Source organism: Ammospiza caudacuta, chromosome Z (assembly GCF_027887145.1).
Source record: "Ammospiza caudacuta isolate bAmmCau1 chromosome Z, bAmmCau1.pri, whole genome shotgun sequence".
NCBI lineage: Eukaryota > Metazoa > Chordata > Aves > Passeriformes > Passerellidae > Ammospiza > Ammospiza caudacuta.
This window is the reverse complement of record NC_080632.1, coordinates 87,583,702-87,610,906: the sequence shown is the minus strand read 5'-3', so window position 1 is coordinate 87,610,906 and position 27,205 is coordinate 87,583,702. Positions and strand designations below refer to the sequence as shown.

At 49.6% G+C, this 27,205-nt stretch overlaps 1 protein-coding gene across 1 annotated transcript in view; it reads right to left on the bottom strand.

The window, feature by feature from the left end:
• Positions 1 to 27,205, bottom strand: part of WDR7 (WD repeat domain 7) — a 36,826-nt gene that overhangs the window by 8,384 nt on the left and 1,237 nt on the right. Inside the window, exons 2-25 of the mRNA XM_058823382.1 lie at positions 23,199 to 23,367; positions 22,415 to 22,521; positions 21,949 to 22,027; positions 21,513 to 21,687; positions 21,293 to 21,369; positions 20,512 to 20,631; positions 20,052 to 20,197; positions 19,559 to 19,661; positions 19,305 to 19,446; positions 18,646 to 18,894; positions 17,689 to 17,909; positions 17,000 to 17,195; positions 15,951 to 16,165; positions 14,187 to 14,950; positions 13,991 to 14,079; positions 12,766 to 12,846; positions 12,168 to 12,286; positions 11,207 to 11,330; positions 10,436 to 10,549; positions 5,948 to 6,169; positions 3,777 to 3,963; positions 1,077 to 1,194; positions 726 to 875; positions 427 to 509 (exon numbers count right to left, since the gene is read on the bottom strand). Of these exons, the coding sequence (XP_058679365.1) occupies positions 427 to 509; positions 726 to 875; positions 1,077 to 1,194; positions 3,777 to 3,963; positions 5,948 to 6,169; positions 10,436 to 10,549; positions 11,207 to 11,330; positions 12,168 to 12,286; positions 12,766 to 12,846; positions 13,991 to 14,079; positions 14,187 to 14,950; positions 15,951 to 16,165; positions 17,000 to 17,195; positions 17,689 to 17,909; positions 18,646 to 18,894; positions 19,305 to 19,446; positions 19,559 to 19,661; positions 20,052 to 20,197; positions 20,512 to 20,631; positions 21,293 to 21,369; positions 21,513 to 21,687; positions 21,949 to 22,027; positions 22,415 to 22,521; positions 23,199 to 23,354 (4,037 nt within the window). The 5' untranslated portion in view covers positions 23,355 to 23,367. The remainder of the gene's footprint in view (positions 1 to 426; positions 510 to 725; positions 876 to 1,076; positions 1,195 to 3,776; positions 3,964 to 5,947; positions 6,170 to 10,435; positions 10,550 to 11,206; positions 11,331 to 12,167; positions 12,287 to 12,765; positions 12,847 to 13,990; positions 14,080 to 14,186; positions 14,951 to 15,950; positions 16,166 to 16,999; positions 17,196 to 17,688; positions 17,910 to 18,645; positions 18,895 to 19,304; positions 19,447 to 19,558; positions 19,662 to 20,051; positions 20,198 to 20,511; positions 20,632 to 21,292; positions 21,370 to 21,512; positions 21,688 to 21,948; positions 22,028 to 22,414; positions 22,522 to 23,198; positions 23,368 to 27,205) is intronic.

Here is a 27,205-nt window from a genome sequence, read left to right as displayed (position 1 = left end):
AAATACTGGATGGCTATAAATATGCACAGCAATAGGGAGATTGGGCACTCAGTCCCACTTATCCTTCCCTTTATGTTTTAAGGAAAGCCACTTAAAGCATCAGGAAGGAGGAAGATCATTCCATCAGGATCCAGCCTGGCAATGGGATAATTGTTCTTTCTGTGAAAGTATTCCATATTTTAATAGGTTATTAAATTAAAATGTAATGGCCGACAGGTGATTATTAGAATTTATAGGCTGGACCAGTTTAAGAGGATGACTGGGATATTTATTCACACTTACAGATACTGGAAATGCTCCCATTTTATAAATCACCTTTTACTCTTTGTTGTGTCACCTAAAAGACTGTTTCACTCTTAATTAGGAAATATATCCTGCTGGTGATCCTATAATTTATTTCATAGTATTCCCGTAGGAAGGGCTCACCTGCAGATGGCTGGGAAACATTCCTGAAGACCCTTCTTCTTAACCAAAGATCCTTCCAGGCAGTACATGATGATGTCCATCACCTTGCAAACAAAAATTACCATCAGCTGACAACCAAGTTCTCAGGGTCATCCCATCCCAGCAGATCAGGTTGTTCCAAGCTGTGTCCAGCCTGGCTTTGAGCTGCTTTAGCTTGGGATATTTTCCCCAACAATTTCAAGTTTGTGAAATATAGAACAGATCCTTTCTAGTCCCGAAGTGCACATGGCAAGCAGCTCCTGTGGTGGAGCCAGTCTCACCTCCACGAGCAGGTCCACGACGTCGGAGGGCATCTTGTCGATGAGGATCTCGATGACGCGCAGGATCTCGCCCTTGGCGCGGGCCAGCGTGCTGGTGTGGATGTTCTGCTGCGACTGCGTGTTGGCCGCCAGCGCCGTGTGCCGGTGCACCTGGGCACAGGGACACCGCTGGCACCGGGCAGAGGCCTCGGGGCCGCGGGGCCGGCCTGGACCCAGCACCGGCTCCGTGTGCCCCCCAAGCCCTGTGCGTGTCCCTGACCCCAGCCTGGGCCGGGCCGTGCCCGGTGCACACCGAGCCCCCAGCCCCGTCCCGCGGTGCCCATCCCGGGAGAGCCCCCCAGCCCCGCTCACCTCCTTGGCGATGGTGGTGATGAAGGCGGGCGGGCGGGCGGTGGCGATCAGGGACAGCGCGTGGCGAGCCGAGCGCGCCGAGTCGGCCGCGGGGCTCAGGGGCAGCCCCATTGTGATGCTAAACGGGAGCCGCACAAAGGCAGGCACAAAGGGAAGAAATATAGAGTGGAAAGATTAGAACCAGCTTATAATGTCAGTTCAAGGTCACCGGGAGCACTCCGGCAGTTCCAGTATAATGGACTCCCAACAAAGAGCAGTGATTAGGAGTCAGGGTGTTCCAGCATCAACCCCAAATCGAATAATTAACCATGAAGATTGAAAACAGTAAGTGCATCTGTCCAAAGTGGGCAAAAGGCCTTGTTAACAAATTATCTGTATGTGCTGAATACATATCACCCCACGGAGGCCCACGGCGTCTTCCCGAGGATTTATGGTTTGGTCTTTTACAGTATTTTAAACACAGCCTGAAAAATCCCCTGGCCAGAGTAATTCTCCTTAATTCAAGGCTTTTACTGGCTGTGACAAGATAAAAGCAAAAAGCAATAAGGTGCTAAGTACCCAGTAACTGCAAAAATAAAATTTCTACGTGCCCTGCACATTATCCAAAAATTCCCCAAACTGTAGGGACATGGAATCACAGCCAGTTTGGGTTGGAAAGGGTTTTAAGCATCACCTATTCCACCTCTGCAATGGATAGGGACACCTTCCACTACCCCAGACTGCTCCAAGCCATGTCCATCCCAGCCTTGGACACTTCCAGGGATGGGGCAGCCACTTATTTTTCTAGATAACCTGTGGAAGGGGTTCCTCCTTCTTCCCTGTGCTTTCTGGCTGATTTTTTGGGAAGAGAATAGCAGGAATTTATAATCTCAACCTGTTTATTTTCCTGTCCTATCTCTCACCATCACTGTACAGATTAGAATGCCCAAATCTAAATGAAGTTTCACAAGGTGATGTCTCCATTGGCCTTTCCTTGGAAAACCACATGTAAATGTGACTTCCAAACTCCCGTCCATGAGGTGTTTCATGACAAAGGGATAAGCCAGGGAAGGACTATCCCAGTTAACTTTTGGAGGGACTGCCAAAGTCAAAGCCAGCAAACCCCAGGTGTCTCTCTCCCTTTCTGAAGGCTCAGTGTCACACCAGCAGTGTTTTCCCTTACAGGATGCAATACCAAGTGTGTATTTTCCTGGAAAGCAGCAGGCCTTTAGTGAATCCCTTCCCTTGGGAGGATGTGACAGAGGAGAGCTGGGGCCAGCCCTGCCAGGGGACACTCCAGCCAGGACAAAAGCACCCCGACCATCCTGGGCTCAGACTGCTCCAAGGCACAGATGAAATGCACGGATTGATCCCAAGGCGATTTGCTAATCTGGCTGCTCCCATCCGAGAACAGCCCAGGGAACCTGCGGCTGCCCCATCCCTGGAATGGTCCCAGGCCAGGCTGGATGGGACTGGAGCAACCTGGACAAGTGGCATGTGTGTGAAACACAGCTTAACTCAGAAAGCAGAAACACAGCCACAAATGGTTCCTATCATCATCCCAGAGGCCCAGAATGCTGGGAGAACACTCTTTATCCCCAGAGCTGAGCAGTTTCCCTGGCACAGTGTCACCCCCGGGAGCCAGGGCGAGCTGGGCAAGCGAGGGAGTTCCGAGCACCTGAGTTTTGCCTAACAGCTCAGATACTCCCTTGATTCAGCAGGGAAAAAAGAACCCCACTCGTTTTGCTGGTCAATAAATGTGATTTCTTCTTTTCTATCTAAAAGCAGAAGCTTGACATGAAAGCTCTTTAATAAAACCTCCGGGAGAGGCACCGGCAGCTGTGTGCCGTTATTGTGTCCGCGGCAAATCCGGCACAAAGCGGGAGCTCAGCGGGGCTCCGCCAGGGTGAGATCCACACTTAACCCCAGCACACATTGTTGCTCCATTTCTTTCCATCTCCCTCCATCCTGGATCTGTCAGCAATGTAACAGGCCATTTTCAATCTAAATCTTGTTATGGATTAATAAGCAAACGCTTTCGCGCTTATTATGCAATTTATCATGAGGAAAATTGCGCCGGGCTCCTCAAGGCTCCACGCTGATCCCTTCATTTATTCCCTGCTCTTTGGAGGGAGAGCCAGACTAATCTTCCTGACAGCTAAGGGTGGAATCACACCAGCACAAGGACTCGCTGGAGAGCTGTGGGCACTGGGATCCTGGAGTTGGGATGTGCATAAAATGGGGCTTTGGGAAGGGACAAGGTGCTGGTGCCTCCTGTCACACGACACGGCATCACTGGAATTCACACAAAAAACAATGGTAATCCAATTTGTCCATATTTCTCCTGCCAACACAGGACAAGGATCTGTTCATTGTATGCTGAGGAAATTAAAACTTACATAAAATGTGCTTAGAACAGTATCAGAACCCTCAAGACTGAGGGATGTGGAAACACATTTCTGGAATTGAAACAGCCTTGGGCAGCTCCTGATTGCAGGTGCCATTTAAATTCTGTGTTTGTCAACAAACAGTTCATGGAATCATGGCATGATCTGGGTTGAAAAGAACCTTAAGGATGCAACCTTCCACTAGGCTGCTCCATGCTTTGTCCAGCGTGGCTTTGGACACTTTGGCAGCCACGGCTCCTCCCCACCAACCCCTCTCCAATATCGCCCGTCCCTGCCCCCAGGGTTTGCCTGGCAGGGCTGGCACGGTACCCACTTGGCCAGCTGCTTCTCGGCGTCGGCGCAGAGCTCGAGCAGCCCCATGAGCACGGCCGACACGTCCATGTAGGGCTCCCAGACGGTGAAGCCGCGGCCGATGAGGTCGATGGCGGTGCGGCGGATGGTGCTGTGCGCCGGGAGCCGCGCGCTGGCCGGCTGCAGCAGCAGGAACGTCAGCGCCTTGCCTGCGGGGGATGCCAGGGGCTATGGGGGTGGCACGGGCCCCACGGGCCCCCGGGGCTGCCCCTGCCATGGGCACGGCGCCTTCACCCAGCCCCGCCTGCCCCAAGCCCATCCGACCCGCCCGTGGGCAGCTGTGCCACCCTGGCTCTCAAACACAGCACGGTCACTGCCTAAGAAATAACAGCAAATGCATTTTGGGGGGGAAAAATAGAAACGGAATCCTGAATCTTGATCCGGGTTCTGCACATTTTGGAAATATTCATATTTCATTTAACAGCCCGCTTTTACTTACACATAAATGGAGGAGGGCAGTGCTGGCTGATAATTTAGCATTATCTTGCCATCATTATTTATTACCCCTCAATAGTGCTTCTTGTGGTAAAGATAATTGCTGATTTTATCAGGCTTTGCTTGAACTGTCCTCAACAAGTTGCTTGGTTTGTTTATTAAACAAGCCTCCTGGTTTTAGGACCACGAAAAGCCAACAGAGCTTCTCTGGTTAATTCACACCAACCAATCCCGATCTGTGTGAAACAGCCCCCAAAATCCCTTCCTGTCATGCCACCAGATTGGTTTTCTGCCTCCAAACCAAACCCTTATTTAAAAGGTGCCTCCTCCAATAAACCCTCCCCTGTCCCCTCAGCACCCAGCAGCAGCCCTGACCCAAGGGTGGTGCCAGGCAGGACATCTTTGTTTAAAGCTCTGCCCAGCCCGAGCCAAGGAATGAATATTGACAAAAACATCTGGGCGCTAATGAGTTGTTCGTTAGGGCAATAAACATGTCACATTAGAGTCGGGCAGACGAGGTAATTAGCCCTGGAACAGCTCAGCACCCGGCATGGTGTGCATCCCCAGTGCCCACTCACCCTCTCCACCCCAAAATGCAGCTGGGCACAACTCCCCCGGCAGCCCAGGGAATGCCATTCCCTGTGCTGCATTCACAGTGCTGCCAAAACAGGGTTTATGCCCGGTGGTTCATCTGCACTGGCACATTTGCTCCTCTCGTCACTTTGTTAACCCAGATGTGCCCAAATGCTCCAATTTATCACCTGTTGCCAGTGCACAGCAGCCCCTGGATCCCAAAATGTCCTTCCTTGCCGTGGAATCTCTGTGAGCACACGGCTGCAGGCAGCCTTGTTATCCCCAGTTTGCCAATGGATTTTAAAAAATGAAATTATTTGCTGGGGAAAATCAATAGCCCAGGCAGGAACGAGCCACTGAGAACTCTGATCAAGATCCAACTAAATCCAAATGATGGACTCCAAGAATAGGATTTAACTTGATTGTGACCCTTTCTAGATGATTTTTTCCCCTGATCATTCACAGAGAGACAGAAATTTGGAGAGCTTGGTTAAGATTCCATATCCCTTCATCCCTTTCTGCTCAGTGGATTTTTAGTCTTTTATTTTTACTCCAGATCTTGTCTCAGGTATCAAAGCAAGATAAATTTAAAATCACTTGTTTTTTGCATAATGATGATCAGATATTTGGTTTTTTCCCAGTTACAATCATTCCCATCTGGAATTGCTCCAGGGCACCCTGGGCTGGTGGGATCCGTCCTTGCCCATGGGATGGGACAGCCACAGCTGTGCCAGGGCCTCTGGAAAGAGCTGTGATTAATCCAGGGAGTAATGCAGGTACCAGGCAAGGGCACAGCTGGAATTTCTGGAGAATTCCACCCTCTCCAAAAGGCACACAATCCCAAACACCCTGCAGCTGATGGATTTAAGCTTGCCCAGAGAAGTCATGGATTCCCCACTCCTGGAAGTGCCTAGAGCTGGGCTGGGAGCATCCTGGGGCAGTGGAAGGGGACAAATAACCAAGAACAAACCAGATAAATGCAGTGCACTCTTTTCTAGGAAAACTGAACAAACCCATCCGCAGGGGATGCTGGGGGCACTCCCAGCCCGTTCCCACTCCCCAGTCCCACCCTGTTCCAGGCAATCCGAACGAGCCCACCCCCACGGGAGCGCTGTGGGCACTCACACGTGTGCCTGGCCAGGGAGTAGTTGGCGCCGGCGCTGGTGAGGCCGAAGCCCTCGGGGATCTGGCTGGAGCTGCGGGGCCGCGTCAGCAGCTTGGGCGGCTCGATCTCGGCCCCGAACTCGGCGCCGATGACGCCCAGCAGCACGATGGCCGTGGCCTGCTTGCGCCGCTCCTCGTAGGACGAGGACACCTTCTTGGGCTGGGGCAGCCCCGCCAGGCAGCCTGCAGGGAGAGACAGGGCAGGGCTGTCAGTGATGCAAACACAAATTAACCATCAATGTGTCAATGGCATCGCGGCATCATGCGTCCCTGCGAGCACCGGGGTTTTCGTACCTCCATTCACCTCTAAAAACCTCCAAAAAAGTCAAAATATCCCTTCAAAAGCGGCCAAGAACTCATGGGGAAAGAGTCACCAGCAATTTCCAGCTTGGTTTGCTCACTGGTAGAAGAATTCTATGTTCACCTACTGATTTCTGCTTCATGGTCACTTTGAACTGGCAAGTTGCAATTTTAATTGTTTTTTTTTTTTTTCAGGATAAGTTCTTTGCATGATGTATGGTATATAAAAGCATCTTTTTGATATAGGATCCATCACTACATCCAGCTTCCTATTAAGTGTCAGGATATTTAACTTTTAGGATAACAGTACACACCGTTAAACCAAAGGGATAGCAAAATGGCACCTATGGAATTTCAACAATGGGACAAAACCACAATTATGAATTGTACATAAAAGTGCAATATTTGTTATTAGTTTAACACAGTCCAGGGATTCTGAGTTCCACCAAGCAGAGGAGGTTTTTTTATTTGGAGTAAAATCCCCAAATCTGAGAAGAAATTATTGGAATGAACCACAGGCACTTATTCTGACAAATAAAGCCCACTCTCACCTAGATGTTCATTTCCAGCATCCTGGGAAATTCCCTACCATTTGTAGGGAATAAATGGGAATTCCCTACCATTTGTAGGGAATAAATATAAGGAAGTTTTAATCCTTCCCAAGAGCTGTTTGCTGAGGAGTTGGGAGGCAGCACCTGGATTAATGAAGGCTGGATTAATGAAGCACACGGGATGTCTCTGTTAATGACATCCACAGGGCTCCGGAGGAAAACAAGGAATTCACCAAAATTTAGGAGCTGTGCTTGAGCCAAAAGGGAGAGAAAAACAAGGGAAACCTTAACAATGGGAAGGGAGGGGAAAAAAAGGGAAAAAATCGATAGCAACTGCCTTTGGAGAAAGAAGGATGCAAGGGGCTGGAACAAAGCAGGGCAGGAACAGCTGGAGGTGCCCAGGAGCCGTTTGTGCCGGGTCCCACACCCTGTTAACCCTTTCTGCATCCACAGGGAGCATCCCTCACACCACGGAATGGTTTGGGTGTGAGGGATTTGGGGATCACCCCATCCTTCCATGAGCCCAGATTCCTCCAGGCACTATCCAGCCCGGCTTTGGACACTTCAGGGATGGGGAATTCTGGGCCACAGAATCTGTAGAAGGAGAATTTTCATGTATCAACCTGGAATGGCCAAAATAAAAATCCCACTGGGAATCCAGGAGCTCCCCTGTGCCAAGACATCCCTCCTTGTTCACCCCACAAGAAATTCCACCCAGGACAGGCTGGGAAAGATCCACATTAGCAATCTGGAATGTGACAGCTTGATCCTCTGCCTCAAACCCCCAAAATCCCCCAAACCTGCCCCAAACTCCAAGAAATTCCAGACTGACCAAGCCAAGCCTCAGACCCAGCAGCATCCCCTCTGGAAGCACACCTGGAAGAGGGGATTTCATCTGGCTGTGCCCATTTGGTATTTTGTCCCCATGCTGCGTGCCCCGTTAATCACAGCCCGGGCTGACACGCAGATCCATTTTCCTGACAGGGCCCTTGATCACCTATCACAGGCAGAAAATTAATAACCTCAATGGCTCCGTGAGGAAAACACAAGCTGGGCTGCCAGGAGGACAAAAACCACTGGGATTGCAGCTAGAAAAATCCCAGTTCAGCCTGATGGAATGACAGAACAATCCTCAGTATCCCACTGCAAGCCCTAGAGCCCAGGGTGATGGAAGCAGGGGGGAAGTGCCCAAACCTCCCTGGTTTGCAGGCTGTGGCTGCTGCACTTAACAGCCAGCAGCACGTGGCTCCCCAGCTCCCCTTAATTGGCTTTGCACACTTCTTTGGGAAATTAATTCCAGCCCAGCTTACAATAAAAGGATTAAAGGCCCAGGAGATTCTCCAGGGTGAGCTGCACAGGGATCCACGGGTGTGGGTTAAGGAGAGGGGCACTGCAGAGCCAGGAACCCACCCCAAAACCCAGCCTGAGCCCAAAGCCCTGCCCTGGACAGCCCTGGGAACCCCCTGGGCATGGCCTACTCCGGGGTGTAGCTACTCAGCACTTGCACCAGGCTCAGCACTCACATGCATAACGACCACCTGGAAACACAGGAATACTGGGAACAGACATTTCACATGGAGAAATTATTGGCTCAACACACACACAGAGTTGTGAGGGCTCTCTCCCAATAATCAGGAGTGAAAATATTGTTCAGGAATGCCGGTGACAGTGCCCACAAGGGAAACGCAGGAACGGGAGAGTATTTTACAAAACCTGGGGCCATTCCCAGATGCACAGCTCTCTCTGCTGGCTCCACAGAGAACGGCAGCCTGGCAGGGAGCTGGGTGCCTGGAGAATTTGGGAATTTCTCCCCCACAGCCCATCCTCTGTTATGTCTGCCATCATAATTCACTGCCCATTCCTCATTTCTAATAAAACAATCAGTGCTCTGGAATATCTGAAATTCTAAATTGGGAATAATTTAACGGCTGAGCTCCTTAAGTGCTGGAGTTGTCATGCATTAGAAATTACAGCTTAATTCCTTTAATTGCAGGTAGATGTGCTTTTCTACATGTAAAATGAGCATTTGTGCAGCCATTCCCGTCTGCCGCAGTTCAGTGGAATTTCCTGCTCCCTTTTCTGAGGGAATGTTTCACTGTGCAGCTGCTGCAGCGTCTGGGAACGCAAAATGGGTGAGGATGCTGCAGCCTCTTCCAGGGAAACAGGCAGAGACAAAATGGATCCTGTGCTGCTCACACGGGCAATTTCAGGCACCTTCTGGCCAGGCTTCAAAGCACTGGGCCCATCCATCAACACTTCCCTCATTTAAGGGATGAGAATCTCAATTTTTTAAAGATCTGTTTATTGTTAATGGGATCTCAACATATAAGAGTCTGTAGACCAATGATATTTAATACTGGATTTGAAATTTAGTGACAACTTCCCAACAGGATCACTTGGAACAAATATTGATGAGTAAGAATTTGGAGTAGTTGCAGCCCAAATTCCAGCCAAAATAAAATTAAAGAAAGATATAGAACACACACTTCCACCAGACTGCTGATGGGCAGGAATGGGATTGTGGAGCTTCAGACTCATTGGCATCAATTTACCTACAAACATTCACCCACAAAAATGGACCCACAAATCAAAAAATACCATTTCAGAAGTGATTTAATGCCAGCAGTCTTGGAGCTCAGGAAACTATCCCAAAAGGAAAATGCAGGAATCCAGGTTATTAAAATTCACACTGCTACAAGCTCAACAGGAGCAACTCAAATTAAAACAGCACATTTGTTACAGGGTTTCCCTCTGAAATATTTGATTTCTCCAAGTAAAACAGTTGTACTATCACACAGAACAAATAACAAATCACTTTGGAATTCATTGGAGGTTACCCAAAATCAGAAAGTCTGTAATTTACACAATTCAAAATATACCCAATATATAATATATATATAGGGTATATGTATTATATACCAAATATATGTTATAATATGTCCAATTATATCCAATATAATTATACCAAATATATATTATACATATTAACATATATAATATATAATTGGCATATATTACATATAATATAAGCCAATTCACCAAATTCTCAAATTCTGATCACTGGAGCCAGGAGAATTTATGCTCAACTGGGAAAAAATGCTGCTGCCCATGTGTGAATTATTTAAACAAACATTTGGTCTGTTTTTAGTTACCCAAAAAAGCCTTTCCGGCATTAAAAGGAGATTTGAGGAAAGCCCAAATTTTCTAAGTAAAAACCACTGGAGTGTATTAAGGATTTTCAGCTAAGATGTTTCACTCTCCCTAAGTTCTGAGGTGCAAATCCTTTTAAGAAATGATCTTGATAAGTGGAAGCTTTTGGGGAATCCCAAGTTGGAAAAGATCCTATTGAGGAAAAAATTCTTATTTTTGCCTCTCTTCTCCCAGTACAAACCTCAGTGTATCCCCCTGAACCCAAAATTCAGCCCCCTTCGATCAGATCCCCCACCAGAATAGATGATTTGGGGAACAATTACAGAGAATGGCAGACAAGCACAGAGATCCTTTATTTCTGAAGGGCTGCTGCTGGCTGTGGGCAGGTGTGAGAGCATTAATGAAGCACATTAATTATCCCGGTGACATTAATGATGTGAGGGCTCACCTGCAGCGATGTCATCGTCCACCAGGTCGTGCTCCTCCTCCTGGACCTTGGCCTCAGCCCCTGAGGGCTCTGGGGGGGCACCTGCACCCTGGAGGGCCTCTGTGGTCACTCCAGCTGCAGAACAACCCGACACAACATCAGGGACTTGGCAACATGGGGAACATGAATGAGAAACCATTTTCAGGGAAAAAAGCTCCTGGAAATGCTCTCGCTGCAGGGAGAATCTCATCCCAGGATGGATGAGTGGGAATGTGGGGCTCCCTCAGAGGGTAACTGGGAATGTGGGGTTCCCAGGATGGATAACTGGGAATGTGGGGTTCCCCCAGTGGATAACTGGGAATATGGGGCTCCTTCAGTGGATAACTGGGAATGTGGGGCTCCTTCAGTGGATAACTGGGAATGTGGGGCTTCTTCAGTGGATAACTGGGAATGTGGGGTTCCCTCAATGGATAACTGGGAATATGGGGCTCCTTCAGTGGATAACTGGGAATGTGGGGTTCCCAGGATGGATAACTGGGAATATGGGGTTCCCTCAGTGGATAACTGGGAATGTGGGGTTCCCTCAATGGATAATTGGGAATGTGGGGTTCCTAAACCCTTTCCCAGGATGGATGACAGGCAATGTGGGGTTCCCAAGACCCTGTCCCTCAATGGATAACCAGGAAAGTGGGGTTCCCAGGGCCCCGTCCCTCAATGACTGACTGTCCCTAAGGTGTTCCCAGGCCCTGTGCCCCCGTTTCCCAGGCGAGGGCAGTGCCAGGGGCTCCTCACGGGAGATGACGCTGTCCATGTACTGGGGCAGGTACGGGGCCCAGGTGTCGATGGTCTCCTTGCGGCCCGCCTGCTCGATCCTGCGCAGCTCCGCCAGCAGCAGCGCCTGCGCCGCCTCCCGCACCTGCGGGGACAGCACACAGCACCGAGCCTTAGTGCCATTCCCGAGAGTTGAACTGGGATTAACTGGGAACTGCTCCAGCAGCAGCGCCTGCGCCGCCTCCCACACCTGCGGGGACAGCACACAGCACCGAGCCTTAGTGCCATTCCCGAGAGTTGAACTGGGATTAACTGGGAACTGCTCCAGCAGCAGCCCCTGCAGCACAAGCACAGTTCTGATGCCTTCAGTTTTAGCTTTCATCTTTTCCACATTCTGCACTGCATTGGTGTGTAACTCTGAATTTCTTATAAAGTGTTGGCAAGTTCTCCTCACAGTTTAGTCACACTAAACAATCCTTCTCCAGCCCAGAACCAGCACTGACAGTGTTGCAGCTTCAGTCCATAAAGCACAAACAACAGGGAATTGAGGAGAGCAATCTAGGAAGATGGGACTGCACAGCCTGGATATGGAATTGGACAATGAACCCCAACATGGAAATGGAGCAAAACTTATAAAAGTGTGAAAATCTGTGACCTGGAGTCCATCAGGGGTGCAGCCCTTGCACTACCCAAGCTGTATCCCTTAAAAGCCTTTTACTAAGGGAGAAGGATGTTGGAAAACATTCAATTTTAAACTTGTGCAGCATGATATTTAAAAGACAAAAAAGAGTCAAAAGGGCTCTCATATTAACAAGTAATTATGCTTTGTTGGACTCAAACCTGCTTTTGTTGTTACTCTTTTTTTCTTGCAGTAGAAATAATAATGGCAACAGCAGAAATAATGATGAGCAACAGTAAATAATAATAATGATAATGATAATGGTAATAGTAATCATAATAAAAAGCAGAGGGCTGGCCTCACCTCCAGGCAGCGATCCTGCCACCTCCGGGCCAGCATCTCCAGCAGGGGCGGCCGGAACTTCTCGAGCCCCAGCAGGTCGGGCAGCATCACGCAGTGCATGGCAGCCAGCTGGCTCCAGCCTGGGGAGCACAGAAATGAACCCCAAAATCATCCAGAACGGGACCTGAGCATCATCCAGCCCAGCCCAGCCACGTCCACCTCTGCTCACATTGCACAAACTCATCCTCGGTTAAACTTGTGCAAACAGATCCAAGCACAGTTTATCCTTACTAGCACACTGCTGTCCTTATTTTCCAACTAAATTCTTTATTTCAGCACACTTAATCCAGGTGCATTCCTACTACAGCTCTGTGCAGGTAAAACCAGGAGAGAAATCCAGAGTTCAAATTAAAATGTCCCATATTCTATTCAATGTATGTCCAGTATTCAATTCAAATCTCCATCAGCACCAAAACTCAGATTTAAGGCTTCCCCAACAGGGAAACCTACCCCAGGTAGCCCATGTTCAAAGAATTCCCTCAAAAATCAAATAAAAAGAACAATGAGGAGGGGTTTTGGCTGAAGTAAAGGCCAAGTAGAAAAGTGAGGAAGGAAATACCTTCGTTGACTAAGAAACAGGAATGGAAAGCAGAAGTGTCAGAGTGCCCAGATTCCGTGCTGGAAGCAGCAGCAGGAGCAACTTGCAGAGGAAAGAAGAAGAAATAAAAAGAGAGAGAAAAAAAAAAGAGGGAAGTGAGGAGAGCAGCAGCAGAAAAACGGGTTAGTATCACTGGAGAATGGAAAACAAGGGGATGATCTTCAACTTAAATATTAAACTTAAAAATAAAACTCGGCTTCAAAATAACATCCAACTCAAAATAATAACCAACTTAATGAGAATTCCAGGTTTTCCAAGAAGGAAGAGGCAGACATGCAGCTGCAGAGGAACATGGAGACAGTGACAGAAACTGGGATGTTTTGAAAAGACCAAAATACATCTAAATCAAGTGATTTCAAATATGTTTTTAGGCAGGTGGCTTTGGTTTGACTTCTTGCTTGAGTGTAAGTTAGAAACCCAGGAATTTTGCTGCTTCTTCTTGTGCTTTTCCCACATTTGCACAGATTTGGAAGCTGTGCACCAAAGGCCAGAAAATTAACCTCAATCAGCCCGAGCTGCCCCATCTGTCCCTCCAGGATGTCCAGGATGAATTCCTGAGGGCTGCCTGAATTTAACTTCATTCTAAATGGGCCTCTAGGCAAAAATGCAACTCTTTACCACAGAAATGCCAACAAGCCTGAAGGACACAAAAACCTTTTCTCCAGGCCTTCCACCCCACCAGGGTGGGGGGCACAGAGTGGCTGGAGCAAACCCCTTCCCAACCCCACTTGCATCAAATTTAGGGAAACCAGAAATGATAGCTGCACAAACCCACCCAGGCTGAAACTAAAGCCTCACTCCAGAGGTTTTTGCCTGGTTTTGCTGGAGCTGCTCACTCTGTTCCAACGTGAGGAGCTCCAACCAGCCAAGGAGTGATCCTGGCACCGAGCTGGGACCATTCCCACAGGAACACTTTGGGATGAGTCTGCAGAGCCTTGAGCTGCAGGTTTTAAGGCCTCCTCAGAGCCAGAATGTGTGGGAGCACTTGAAACAGGAATGATGATGTCAAGGCAGAGTCAGCATCTTGTACTGGCTCCTAAACCAGTCCTAATGCCCAGTAACTTCATGGACATTAACACTGCATTACTGTGTCCTCCCATGCAGTAATTTCTTGGTAACAAGGTGTTAAACTCAGTGCAATGAGCTGCAATAACAGAATCAAGGGTTGCAAAAAAAGCGGTTTTACCTTGTTTGATTTGCCCCTGTGCTGCATGGCTGGCCACGGGAGGGGGCGGCTTCACCTTGGCCATCTCAGGGGTGCCCGGCCGGGGTGGCCTAAATGGAGACACAGATCAATGGCATCCACGCACCCACCAACAACCAAACCACACCAAACCCTGCACCCCAGAGGGTCCTGCCAGGCCATGGCAGCGTTCCCCCACCTGCTGGGCCCTTTCTTCATGTGCTCCCCGATGAAGGTGGCGTTGGTCATGCTCATGAGCGTGTTGGCCAGCGAGATGACGGACAGCAGGTGCTGCGTGGTGACGGCCCGCGACACGCCGTAGGTGCCCTTGCCCAGGCCCTCTGTCACCGACATCTTCCTGCCCGGCTCCTGCAGGGCCGCCCTGCCCACGGGCTGGTTGTAGCCGGGCAGCATCAGGGACATGTGGCCGCCCCGCGACAGGAGGCCGAAGGACACGGAGCAGTGCGGCTTCAGCATGCCCAGGCGCTCCAGGCACAGCTCGTCCAGCACCGCGTTCAGCCCCCAGGCGTGCAGGCACGACATGAAGAGCTTGGCCGTGTCCATGGTCAGGTTGTACTCCAGCAGAGTCAGCGGCTTGGACTTGCTGGAGCGGTACTCCGGGTCGCCGTCCTCCCTCCTCTGCCTCGCCGCCTCCTCATCCTCGTCCTCATCGTCCAGCAGGTGCTCCTTGATGTTCTCCTTGATGGTCTCCTTGACCTGCTGGAAAAGCACGGCGGCGCGCTTGCCGGCCAGGAAGGAGCCGCCCTTGTCGGCGGCGCCGGGCGCTCTCTGCGCGCTCTCCGGGGACGCGGCGCCCGCGCTGGGCCGCGCCGCCTCCTCCGTCAGCAGCTGGATGATCAGCGCCTCCACGTCGAAGAACAGCACGTGCACGTCCGGGTCCGTCACGTTCGTCTTGATGGCCTGCACCATCAGCGAGTTGTGCGAGTACTTGGGCAAATTCCCCTGGAACAGCAGGGCAAAGGGAATTCACCACAGAGGCAGGTCTGAAACACACCCACTAACCACAGAAACCCCACTGCCAGGTGTTTATGGATAAACAGAGCTCTCCAGGAGAGACACAAGCTCACACTTCCTTCTCCTGAACCCTGGGACAGTGCAGCTATGCTCCAAGCAACAGCAATATTGTTATTAAGCTTAAAACATATTAAATGTTTCATATTTGGGGGGTGAACTATGGAATCAATATAGGGCTTTGGGAAAGCAGCTGCTCAGAGTCACCCAGACCTGCAATTACTGCACCCCTTGGTCACTCCCCTTCAGCCCATCTTCTCCCTCCCAAGGGGAAAAAAGGGAGGAACCAGGGAATGAAGGGAAAAAGCCGAAGGATGTCAGAAAGGAGACTGGAAACCAGAACATGAACATCAGCTTTGAAGCATTAATCTCCCTAAGCCCTTCATTCCCAGCACCCTCACTGCATGAGGAGCCCACACATAAAACCCTGCAGGAACAAATGCAACATTCCCAGTTCTGCCTGGATCCAGCAGAGCAGCAGCAGAGACCCTGAGCAGACATTTTTTAATGGAAACATGCTGCTGGTGATCCTCTAAGGAATGTTCTCACCACATCACTCACAGATTTCTCTCCCAACAGAAGGCACAGGAAGGGACGCATGGAGAAGCTGGGAATGGAGCTCTGCTGCTCTCTGCTGGCCACAAGCTGTGCCAGGGGAGCTCTGGGCTGGATATGGGGAACAGCTCCTCATGGAATGGGCTGGCCAAACCCAGGGCAGGGGGGATTAAAGCTTGGACTTCATTTTAGAGGGCTTTTCCAGACTAAAGCACTGCATGATTCCAGACTCTGGAACCCAACCAGAGAGTAGGACACGAACAGCAACATAAACTGGGGAAGCACCGTGTTTGTGTTGCTCTGGCTGAGAACCTGCTGGTTAAAATGACAGAAACTTCCCGTATTTCAGCTCTTTTTATGAACACAGCCCACGCACCTTGTCGGAGGCCTCGGAGGCCAGCAGGTTGGTGGCCAGGGTCTGCAGCTTCTGGTGGGCCACGTTCTTGAGGGCGGCCAGGCTGCGGCGGGTCATGGCCTGCTTCAGGTTGACGGCGGGGTGGCTGAGCGTGTCCACGGCCGCCGGCACGGCCTCGTCACACGCGCTCAGGATCTCCACGGCCGTGATCCCCATCACACAGCGGTCCAGAGCCCCTGCAGCGGGGACAGGGACAGCTCAGCATCCACATGGCACAGGGCACGGACACCTGGGGGTGACAGGTAACCTCTGTGCTTCAGCTGGGCTCTGAAAGGATGGAATTCCCTGTTCCCATGAGGGTCACAAACCCCCCAGTATGAAGCTCCTCATAGAAATGTGCCAAAGTGTTTGAATTCTCCCTCTGCTGGGTAGATGAAACAGGAAAGCCTTATACATATGATTGGCTGGCAAAAGATTGTGAGAATATGGGAACTATAAGTGAGATTGAGATGAAAGCCAGGTTTGAGATCCCTCAGTTACTGAACAACTGGAAAACAATGGTGTGGCCGGCTGAAGGTAATCCCCTTTTGATGGAACAACACCCTCTGCTTGCAGACAGGCCCAAGGGTCAGAGCAGCCCCTATAGCTTGGCAGAAGGGGCCCAAAGAGGAGTTTTTAGGGTTTAAAATGTAACACAGCATGGTAACGGAATGATTCTTATAGGCTGTATGCAAATGCTGTAGGATTTGTGTATTGTACTAGTGAGAATTAGAATATTCAGCACAGAAGAAGATTCATAGCATTGTAATGGGAACCTCGCTCTCTCATCCTCTTTCCCACTCTCTTTACTTCTCTGGAGCCTGCTCTGAGCTGTGGCTGGCAACTCCCAGCAGGGCCCTTTGCAATAAACCCCATGACCTGGCTCCAGAGATCTCTCACCTCTGTCCTACCCCCATCGCTCCTACATCCCTCAGTCAGCTCTGACAGCACTAGGAGCAGATCCATATTTCCATATTTCAGATCCATATTTCTATCCATGAAAAGGGATCAGGCAGGATGTCTGAGCTCACCGGTGTCCATCTGCCAGACGTACACGGAGCCGTCGGAGCAGCCCACCACCAGGTAGTCATCAGCTGGCCTCCACTTGATCACCTGGATGGGGAACAGGTGCCGGGACGCCAGCATGATGCACTTCTTCTCCCTGAGGCTCAGCAGCCCCACCGAGTGATCGCTGGCCACAGAGCACACGCAGTGCTGCACTCGGGCCTGGGGAGGGAAAGAGAAACAGATTGATCATTGTGCAGAGTTGGTGTTAAAACCTTTCCCCCACTGGGCCGAGCAGGGTGACCAGACTCAGGCATCTATACCAATGTTCAAACTCACTGGGGTCACGGGGAACAGAATTCCCAGAAATTCCCTTTAATCCATCCTTTGCACATCACAAAGAGAAATGGGTATTAAACCCCATTCTGCTAAGCAAACCGCAGAGTTTCCAGTCAATGTCACTTTGTTCATTAAATGCTATTTATTAAGTTTCAAGAGGCAAGATTGTCTCTAAAACCTATTTTTAATAGCTTTAATAAAGCCCCTATTTTCAACCCTTTATAGAATTAAAACATGGTGGAAGAAACCATAAATGACAGAATAACCAAGCTCCTCTTTGTGAAGCTCTTGCAGACTGGGTCCGTGATGCATCCCCAGCATTCCTTGTTGCATTCCCACTCTTGAGGAGCACTGAGGGTTATCCTGGAGCACTCACGCTGCAGTTTTCTGGTGGAACCAGCAGCTGGGTGATCTCTCCGCCGTGCACACAGAAGATATGTTTCATCTCTCCCGAGAAGATGTCCCAGATGATGACGGAGAAGTCCACCCCTCCCGAGATGAGGTACCTCTGGTCGTAGCGGGAGGACACCTGGTGAGGGTACAGCAGGCACGTCACCTTGTTCCGGTGGCCTCGCAGCGTCCTGTGAGGGGGCCAGCCTGCCAGGGGACAAAAGCACAGGAAAGAGAGGGAAATAGAGATTCAACAGACAACTGAATCTCTGCGTCAAGTGTTTGTTCTGCACTCAGACCCCAAACTATGAAGGTAATGCCATATGGAACCCCCACACCCAAGCACAGCACAGGGATCCCACCAGGAACCCTGGCAGGTTTCCCCACTGAGATTTCTACTGGAACAATCCCGGACAGCACAGGAGATGCTCCCTTGCCTTATCTTTGCTCCTGCACCTCAAACCCCCGCAGAAACACCCAAATTCACCTGGCCTGGCTGGGCAGCTGCAGGGACTGCCAGCACAGAGAGCACAGCAGGTTTGTGGGGTTCCCGCTGCTCTCCCTGCAGCAGCTGCACGATGGCAGCAGATTGCTGAGTTTCCACCCCTGCATGGCCGTACCTCGGCGCAGCACGTGCTCGCCCTGCAGCAGCTGCACGATGGCAGCAGATTGCTGAGTTTCCACCCCTGCATGGCCGTACCTCGGCGCAGCACGTGCTCGCCCTGCAGCAGCTGCACGATGGCAGCAGGTTTGTGGGTTCATGCTGTTCCCACATGGCCGTACCTCGGCGCAGCATGTGCTGCCCCTGCAGCAGCTGCACGATGGCAGCAGATTGCTGAGTTTCCACCCCTGCATGGCCGTACCTCGGCGCAGCATGTGCTCGCCCTGCAGCAGCTGCACGATGGCAGCAGATTGCTGAGTTTCCACCCCTGCATGGCCGTACCTCGGCGCAGCATGTGCTCGCCCTGCAGCAGCTGCACGATGGCGGTCTGCGTGGCGGGCACGATGACGATGCTGCCGTCCTCGCGGCCGCACACGAGCCGCCCGTGGGCCGGCATGTAGACGCTGGCGGTGACGCGCAGGGGCTCGCTGGCGTTGGCCACCATGCTCAGCTGGTCGATGATGCCCGCGGGCCGCGGGCTCAGCTGGTCAAAGGCCTCCTGCAGGGACCTGGACGTGGCTGCCTGCAGGCCTGGGACAGGCGGGGAATACAGGCATGAGCTGGGAGGGGCTGGGAGATGCAATTGGATGGTTAACGTCTCCCCAACCCACTGTGGGATTCTCTACTGGGAATGGAGTCACTACAGTAATGCTAATTAAGATTTTGAACATATCTGATAAGGTGAAGTTACAATTCCTGCAAGGAGGTGACAATTAAACCCCAACTTTGTGATCTGTGGGAGAACCAGCATAGCTTTATCCAGCACAAACACACAGAAAGCACAAGGACCTGGCTATGACCGAGGCACCTTTTGCACCCTCATCCAGCACAAACACACAGAAAGCACCAAGCTCCGGCTATGACTGAGGCACCTTTTGCACCCTCATCCAGCTCAGCACAAACACACAGAAAGCACAAGGACCTGGCTATGACCGAGGCACCTTTTGCACCCTCCTGCTGGTCCAGGCTGTCGGGCACGCTCCAAATGCACAGCCTCCCCGAGGAGTCCCCTTGGATCAGGAGCCTGTAGGAGAACTCCCTCTGGCCACAGAAGAAGCGAGTCACTGGAGGGCATATCAGGAGCTGTTGGAAAGATAAGGAACCAGCTCAGAGCAGGCACAAAGCACGTGCCCAGCTCGAAGCTTCCCTCCCTTCAAAGCAGGACAAACCCGACACAGCCCCTAAAGAGATGTACCTGTTTCTCTGCTCTGTCCAACACGCTGTACAGCAACGGTGGGATCAGGTTCTCCACTGCCTTCCCCACATCCCTGCGGAACGAATCGCTGGCTGGGAGGCAGCTGGGAACATAGAAAGGACATAATACATTTGTAATAATAACATTCCTTGCATTTACAGAGTGATTCCCACAGCAGGACATGGGGGCTGCTCCTATCCCCATGCTCTGATCACACGAGGGCAAGGAAGGAGTTCCCACATGATTTATGTGGGAATACCCAAGATAAAACACTGTCACTACCCAGAAAAATCACATCATGAAGATATCAGAAGGAAAGTCTTTGATTTTACTCCTGTCATTTTTAACCTCTTTGATGCCAAATTTTGAATTAATTTTATAGCTTTATATTTACACATCTTCCCTTACTGGACCAATATTTCAGTAGCTCTTCAAAAAACTCAATTCAAATCAATCCAAAATTAAACAAAGGGGGTATTTTTCTGTTGAGTACCTGGCTGGTAATTTATAGATGAAACTCTGTCCATCCTCTGTCCATACAATCACTTTATCAGCTGCCACAAAGTCCCCACCAGTCCAGGTCTGCTCATTTTCACTGGGCACTGAACATAAGAGGGAATAATCTCCAGCATCAAACACCTGAGAGGAAACAAAGTCTGTGGTTATTAACCAATTAATTACACACTAAAATGCCCAGGCAGCAGCTGGTTTTGGGTTCAGTATCACAGAATCATGGAATGGTTTGGATTGTTGAAGACATTTAGGGCCATTTTGTTCCAAACCTCCCCACGGGCAGAGATTTGGGTTAAATATCTAGGAATACATTAAATAGATGTATATTTACATTGAATATTTGTGTATTTCAGTGTAGGGGTACACTGAAGAGACTTGGATTAAGACACGGATGTCTCATGACGTTTAATGGGGGTCCTGAGGGAGGGGCCGTGCCTTACCCTCCAGTACTTGGAGCACACGACGAGGAGCGAGCGCTGCGTGAAGGCGCAGAAGGAGATGCTCTGGCAGTTCTCGCAATAGATGGGCTTGGACTCCTCCTCAAACACCGGCGCGGTGTCCTGGGGCACACAGAGCCAGCCCTCAGCCCCTGCTCCCTGCCAGGCCCTGCTGCAGGTGCCAGGGGAACACCCAAACCCTGCAGCAGCTTTATTCCGTGCCTCTCCTAAGCAGATCTGCAGAGCACGTGGTGTCCCCTCTGGGCCTTAATCCCCCGGTTCCCCAGATTAGTGCTGCTGACCTTGCAGCCAGGGAAGCACATCCCACTCCGTCACTCCCAAAGACAAGGTGATTTTTCCTCAGCTGATTAATGTATTTTCCATGAAAAAAACCTTGATTTGCCCCTGAAACATGGGGCAAATCTCCTTTAAGACTTTTATTCATTAGTACCCAGGAAATGGCAAATAACAGGGAGCTGGAGATAATGCCATATAATGAATATTCCTAAAAATTGTATGGTCTGCTCAGTAAAACATTAACCCAAATCACTACACGGTACAAATAAAAAACAGAGTTGGGAAAATTGGACATAATCCTACATTTCATTTGGAAATCAGTTCTCTGAGAAGTATTAGGAATTCTGGCGGCAACTTAAACCAGTAAAGGAAAATCCAGTCAGTAATTTTCTACTGGAATAGGAAAAAGGGCTATCAGCAGCAGAATTTGAGGGACAGAACCCTCCATCCCACCAGAAGTGGCACTACTGCAGCAGCCTGTGCTTACCTGCATGCGACTGACCTCCGAGGTGATGATCCAGACCTTGAGGATGCCAGTCACGGACACGGCCACCACAGTGTCCTCTGGGAAACACACAGTGAGCCTGAGGCACAGACAGCTCCCCACCTGGATTCCCAGGGAAGCTGTGGCTGCCCCTGGCAGTGCCCAAGGCCAGGCTGGATGCCGTGGGACGGTGGGAGCTGTCCCTGCCACGAGAAACAATCACCTTGTGTCCTGTTGGAGCGGATGATGGTCATGGAGCTGATCCAGTCAGGAGAGATCTTGGATATCAGAGAGTAGAGAACCTCCAGGCTGGTTGCATCCACCACCAGAATTTCAGGGTAGTGTCCATGGCACAGGAGTCTCCCTTCCCGCTGCGTGCCGACTGTGAACTGATAGAACTGCAGAGATGGGAGCAAACAGGGGTTAGAATCCATGCAGGGCAGGATTAACCCATCCTGGCCTGAGGTGTGCTCCCAAACCCATCCTGGCCCCGAGGTGTGCTCCCAGACCCACCCTGCTGCCTGCAGAGACGGGAACAAACACAGATTAGAATCCATGCAGGACAGACATCAAACCATCCTGGCCCCGAGGTGTGCTCCCAGACCCACCCTGCTGCCTGCAGAGCACACTCCCCTCCCTGCCAGTGCTCCCACGCTCACCTGGATGCCCGTGTGTGCACAGGCCAGCTTGGTGAACTCGATGCACCTCCCATCGTTCACATCCCACAGGCACATCTCCCTGGAACGCGGGGAAAACACCACGTGGAAAACAAGCACTTCAAACCCTTCACACTGGGGGGACTTCACTGGAACCATTTATCAGGGATTAGGTCAGTTGTATTTAGAGAAACTCAAAATCAACTGGATTTTCCAGTCCTCATAAATCCACACAACCTCCTGTTCCCTGTGAGGATAAATTACAGAATCTGAGCAGCTTCTACCCCCTTCTACCTGCTTCTACCATTTAACTGCCGCTGTCTGACTAATACATAAAACCAATCAAAAAGTAAAATGTATTTGCTGAGGAATTTTATCTTGAGGATAAAAATCAAACACAGTGTTGAATATATGGATAAACTGGGCACAAATTCCCATTATTGCACATAACAAACACTTAGAAACTCACCCACTTTCTGATGCACTCACTATATATTGCTTTTCACTGGAAGCTGAGGCCTTGGATAAACAAGTAACTGAGGCTGTATGACCAAAGAGCAGAGCTCTGGGATTGATCTGGGAGCAGGGAAAGGAAACAGGGAGTCAAAATCACACAAATGACCAGAACATCCATAACCCAGCTTCCTACTTCATGTGTTATATATGCATTCATATGTGCACACACGTTTAATTAACACAGCATTGGATGGATCATCTTGGAATACTTTCTGCTCCACACAGGAATAAGAATTTGGGGGGAAAAAGCATTTTGCAAACTCCTCTCAATATTTACAAATCAAGTGCTGAATTTGGCTCAATTCAATTTAAATTGAGTTTGGCCAAATATAAAAGATTGTGCTGCAGATTAAGAGTTTTCCCCATAAATCCATAACTAAGGGGAGACCTCAGAGCCCCTTCCAGCGCCAAAAGGGGCTCCAAGAGAGCTGGAGAGGAGTTTGGGACAGGGAATAGAGTGCCAGGGAAAGGGGGAATGCCTTCCCACTGCCAGATGGGGTATTGGGAAGGAACTCCTTTTCACAACACCATATTGAACAGCTCAACTAGAAAGCAACTGGTTTAGAGCGGCTCCAAGAAATTGGAATGAGTTAAACAAGGCGCTGCTCCTGTAGGAAGCCCAAGAGGCAAAACCCCTCTGTGTAACCCCTGACAGCGCTGTGGGCAGGGCAGGGCAGAGCGGCTGCCTGAGCAGGGGGACAGGGAGCACAGGCCTGGGGGAACGGTGCCTCCATTACCTGCAGGTCAGCAGCCAGGTCCCAGAGGCAGATCTGCCCGTCGTGGCAGCCGGTGACGATGACGGAGCCATCGATGAGCAGCAGGGAGGACACGCAGTGCGTGGGGGCGCGCCGGCCCCACAGCACGATGGGCAGCACCAGGCTGTTACCGGCCATGGCCACTGCGCGCCTGCAACCCAACAGCGCAACAGCATCAGCAAGGCCTGCTCCCTGCCCTCAGGTGTCTGCCATCTTTTCAGCTCACGTTTTTCTATCTTTTCCCCTCATGTTTGTGCCATCTTTTCCCTTCTTGTTTCTACTATCCTGTCCCTTCCTGTCTCCGCTGTTCTGTCCCCTCATAGTTCCCACCCTTTTCCCCTCATGTTCCGTGCTCTTTTTCCCCTCAGGTTTCCCGCTCTTTTCCCCTCAGGTTTTCCGCCCTTTCCCCTGCATGTTTCTTGCTCTTTTCCCCTCATGCTTTTGCCATCTTTTCCCCTCACATTCCCTGCTCTTTTTCCCTCATGTTTTTGCCATCTTTTCCCCTCACGTTCCCTGTTCTTTTTTCCCTCATGCTTTTGCCATCTTTCCCCCTCACGTTTCCTGCTCTTTTCCCCTCATGTTTTTGCCATCTTTTCCCCTCATGTTTCCCACTCTTTTCCCCTGAAGTTTCCTGCTCTTTCCCCCTCATGTTTTTGCCATTTCTTCCCCTCATGTTTCCTGATCTTTTCACCTCACATTCCCTGCTCTTTTTCCCTCATGTTTTTGCCATCGTTTCCCCTCAGGTTTCCCGCTCTTTTCCCTTCATGTTTTTGCCATCTTTTTCCCTCATGTTTCCTGCTCTTTTCCCCTCATGTATTCTATTCTTTTTTACTTCATGTTTTCCCTTTCATGTTTCATCTTGTCCCCTCCTGTTTCTGCCATTCTATCCCCTCAGGTTTCCCACCCTTTTCCCTTCACGTTTCCTGCCCTTTTCCCCTCAGATTTCTGCCATCTTTTCCCCTCATGTTTCCCACCCTTTCCCTCTCATGTTTTTGCCATCTTTTCCCCTCACATTTTCCACCCTTTTCCCCTCATGTTTCCTGCTCTTTTTCCCTCATGTTTTTGCCATCTTTTCCCCTCACATTTTCTGCTCTTTTCCCCTCATGTTTTTGCCATCTTTCCCCCTCATGTTTCTGCCATCTTGTCCCCTCCCATCTCTGCCATTCTGTCCCCTCATGTTTCCCACCATTTTCCCCTCACATTTGGGATGCAGCAGATGAGGAGCAGCAGAAGGACAGACAGACATGACCCCCCAGGTATGAGGCAATTTTGCTGTTTATTTACTTTCTGAGGGTGTGGTGGGGGAAGGCTGCAGTCTGGCCAAAATCCAAAATATTATCCTTTAAACCAAAAGGGAAAGGAGTAAAAATTGGGGGCCAAACAGCACACCCCTGTGCACACAAGGACTTTTGCCCGAATCCCTCTTTCTAGAGTAATTTTGAAGTTACAAATGTTTTAAACCCTGAGGCTGAAGCAGTTTTTGTACCCCTGATGTTGTTATGTCCCTGCTACACAGACATTCATGCTGGAATATGGAATATCCTGCCTTAGGTGAAATCAACCTTGTATAATCCACTGACAAACTGGATGCTGGCCACTCTCCAGCAGGAAATGGGTCCAGCAATATCTTTACAGCAACATTTCGGATATTCTGAACATATTGACACAAAAAACACAGTGGAATTTCAGTTGTCTCTGGGCCAAAACGGTCTCAATGACTGGGAATAGCAACTCAAGTTGTGGCAATAAAACCCACTTGAGTTTGCACAAGATTTAAACCCCACAACAACCCTCTGTTTGTGGTAGCAACATTCCCAGCCTGCCCATGCTGTTAGAATGGAGGTTTTCTTATCGGTGAAAAGGTCCTGTTAAATTAATAACCAAACACTCCTTGTGGATTATCTTGTGGAGGTTTATGCTCTGAACTCACCCTGGCTCAAAGCAGAGCTCTGATTTAGAGGAGGATGAAATATGTGTGGTTTTGTGGATTTTTTATAGCTATATACACGTTCTCCTACCTTGAGTTTTCATGGGTCTGTAAACCTGTTTCACAGCACTTCAGAGGGAATAAATCTGAGTTATGACAGCAAAATTAGGGTCACTCTGCGCTGCACAACCTGTGCCAGCACCCGGATCCATTCCAACAGGAATCCCTGTCATTTCTCATGCGTGCAAAAGCACAGGAGTTGTTACTCCATGTGATGAGCGCTGCCACCCTGTGCAGCCAGGGAACTGGAACGTGACTGTGTCTGTGGAAAAAAGGGGGAAGGGAGCCAGCGAGGGCAGGGTAATGAATGGCTAAGGATTACACATGGCTCCCGGGAGGCTCCTGGCAAGGCAGGGATCAGCTCTGGGGTTTCCACAAAATCCACATCACCAAATCACTGATACCACACCAAATGGCCCTTCCCAGGCAAGCAGCTCATTTCTGGCAGCCCACTGGCCCATCTTCATTAAAAGCTATTAAATTAAAACTCGTTTGTAATGATCAGGATCAATAAAGAGCAAAAATCCAGGCTTTCTGCACACTGCAAACCACACCTGGCCCTGCAGAGTTAATTGTTATGCAATGCTGGATCAATTGCTCTGTCTGGACCATAACAGCACAGAAAGAGAAATTAATGCAGCATTTTAAACAACATTTTAAACAAACCAAGAGCTACAATTAAAGCAGGCTTCATTTGCAGGGAAATCATCATAAAAATGGAATAAAAGCAGGAATAAAGTGTCCAGATGCAACAGACCAAAATGCAAATATCAACAACAAGAACAAAACCGCCCACACAAACATAAATACCCACTCAATTTTTGTGAGGAAACAAACCAGAAATGACTAAAGCAGAGCTGAAAAACACCAATGAGCAACACAAAAATCCCTTCCCACTGCTCCCAGCTCAGGGAACAAGTCACAGTGTTCCTGTGTCACAGGGCTGTCCAAAACAGCTGCATTTTTAATAAAATACAGAAAGTCCCCTGCTAGGGGCCCAGCATTGCTGCTTGATATCATGTATTTAACAATTCTGCATTTAGAGCCACTTCTGAACACTTCCTACCCACCCCACTCTGAATAAAGGGAATTTTCAAAAGGAACATACAGGAGGGTATTACAACATACAAGAGCACTAGCACACAACTAACCCTAAGAGATTTGGGATTTTCCATGCAGAAACCACATTATCAACCCCCTGACAGTCCCACTTCAAGCCCAGGTCTCAGAGTATTTCACAGCAAGGCTCTGGGAGAGAGAGGAAAAACAGAAACTACCTCTTTCCTTCTAGTTTGTGACTGTGGCAGCGCAAGGCCTTCATAAAAAACTTCCTTTTCAGGAAAAGCCACATGCTAATTCCCCAGGAATTTGGGTTCCAGAGCTCAGCCCCAGCACACACCAAGTGCAGCCCCTGGCAGCACCAAAATGCCTTTTTGTCTGAAAACAATCAATAATTCCATTTTTTTACATCAGTGATGACAAAGCACAGGAGCAAATCAGCACTGTCCCAGTGCCAAAGGGGCCCAAAAGCAGGCAGGGAATCCTCCCACAGCAATTCCCACCACTCAGAACTGCCCCAAACCCTCTGGGTCCTGCAGAAAAGGGAACTTGGAAACACAAAATGGAGATGCCACGAGTACAATTCCTCCTGGTAACATTTGTGTCTCCATGGGGTAAATTTGTGTCTATCCACAAGTGCCAAAATCCTGGTTTTCCTCCCAAAACACAATGAAGCAGATTATTCTGTTATTCCATGTACACAGGGATGTACACACGTCATCCTTGTATTTATTTCCTCCACCTGAAATTTTCTCACATAAAACCTTGCAAATAATAAAAAATAAATAATATAGAAATAATTCTAATCATAAGACAGTAAGATACAATAAATGCAGGGATGTGGGAAACACATAACAATATTGTACAATAAACAGAACAAATGCAGGGATGTGCAAAAACACCTTCCCAAAACCAGGATTTTTAAAAATATTTTAACAGAAAG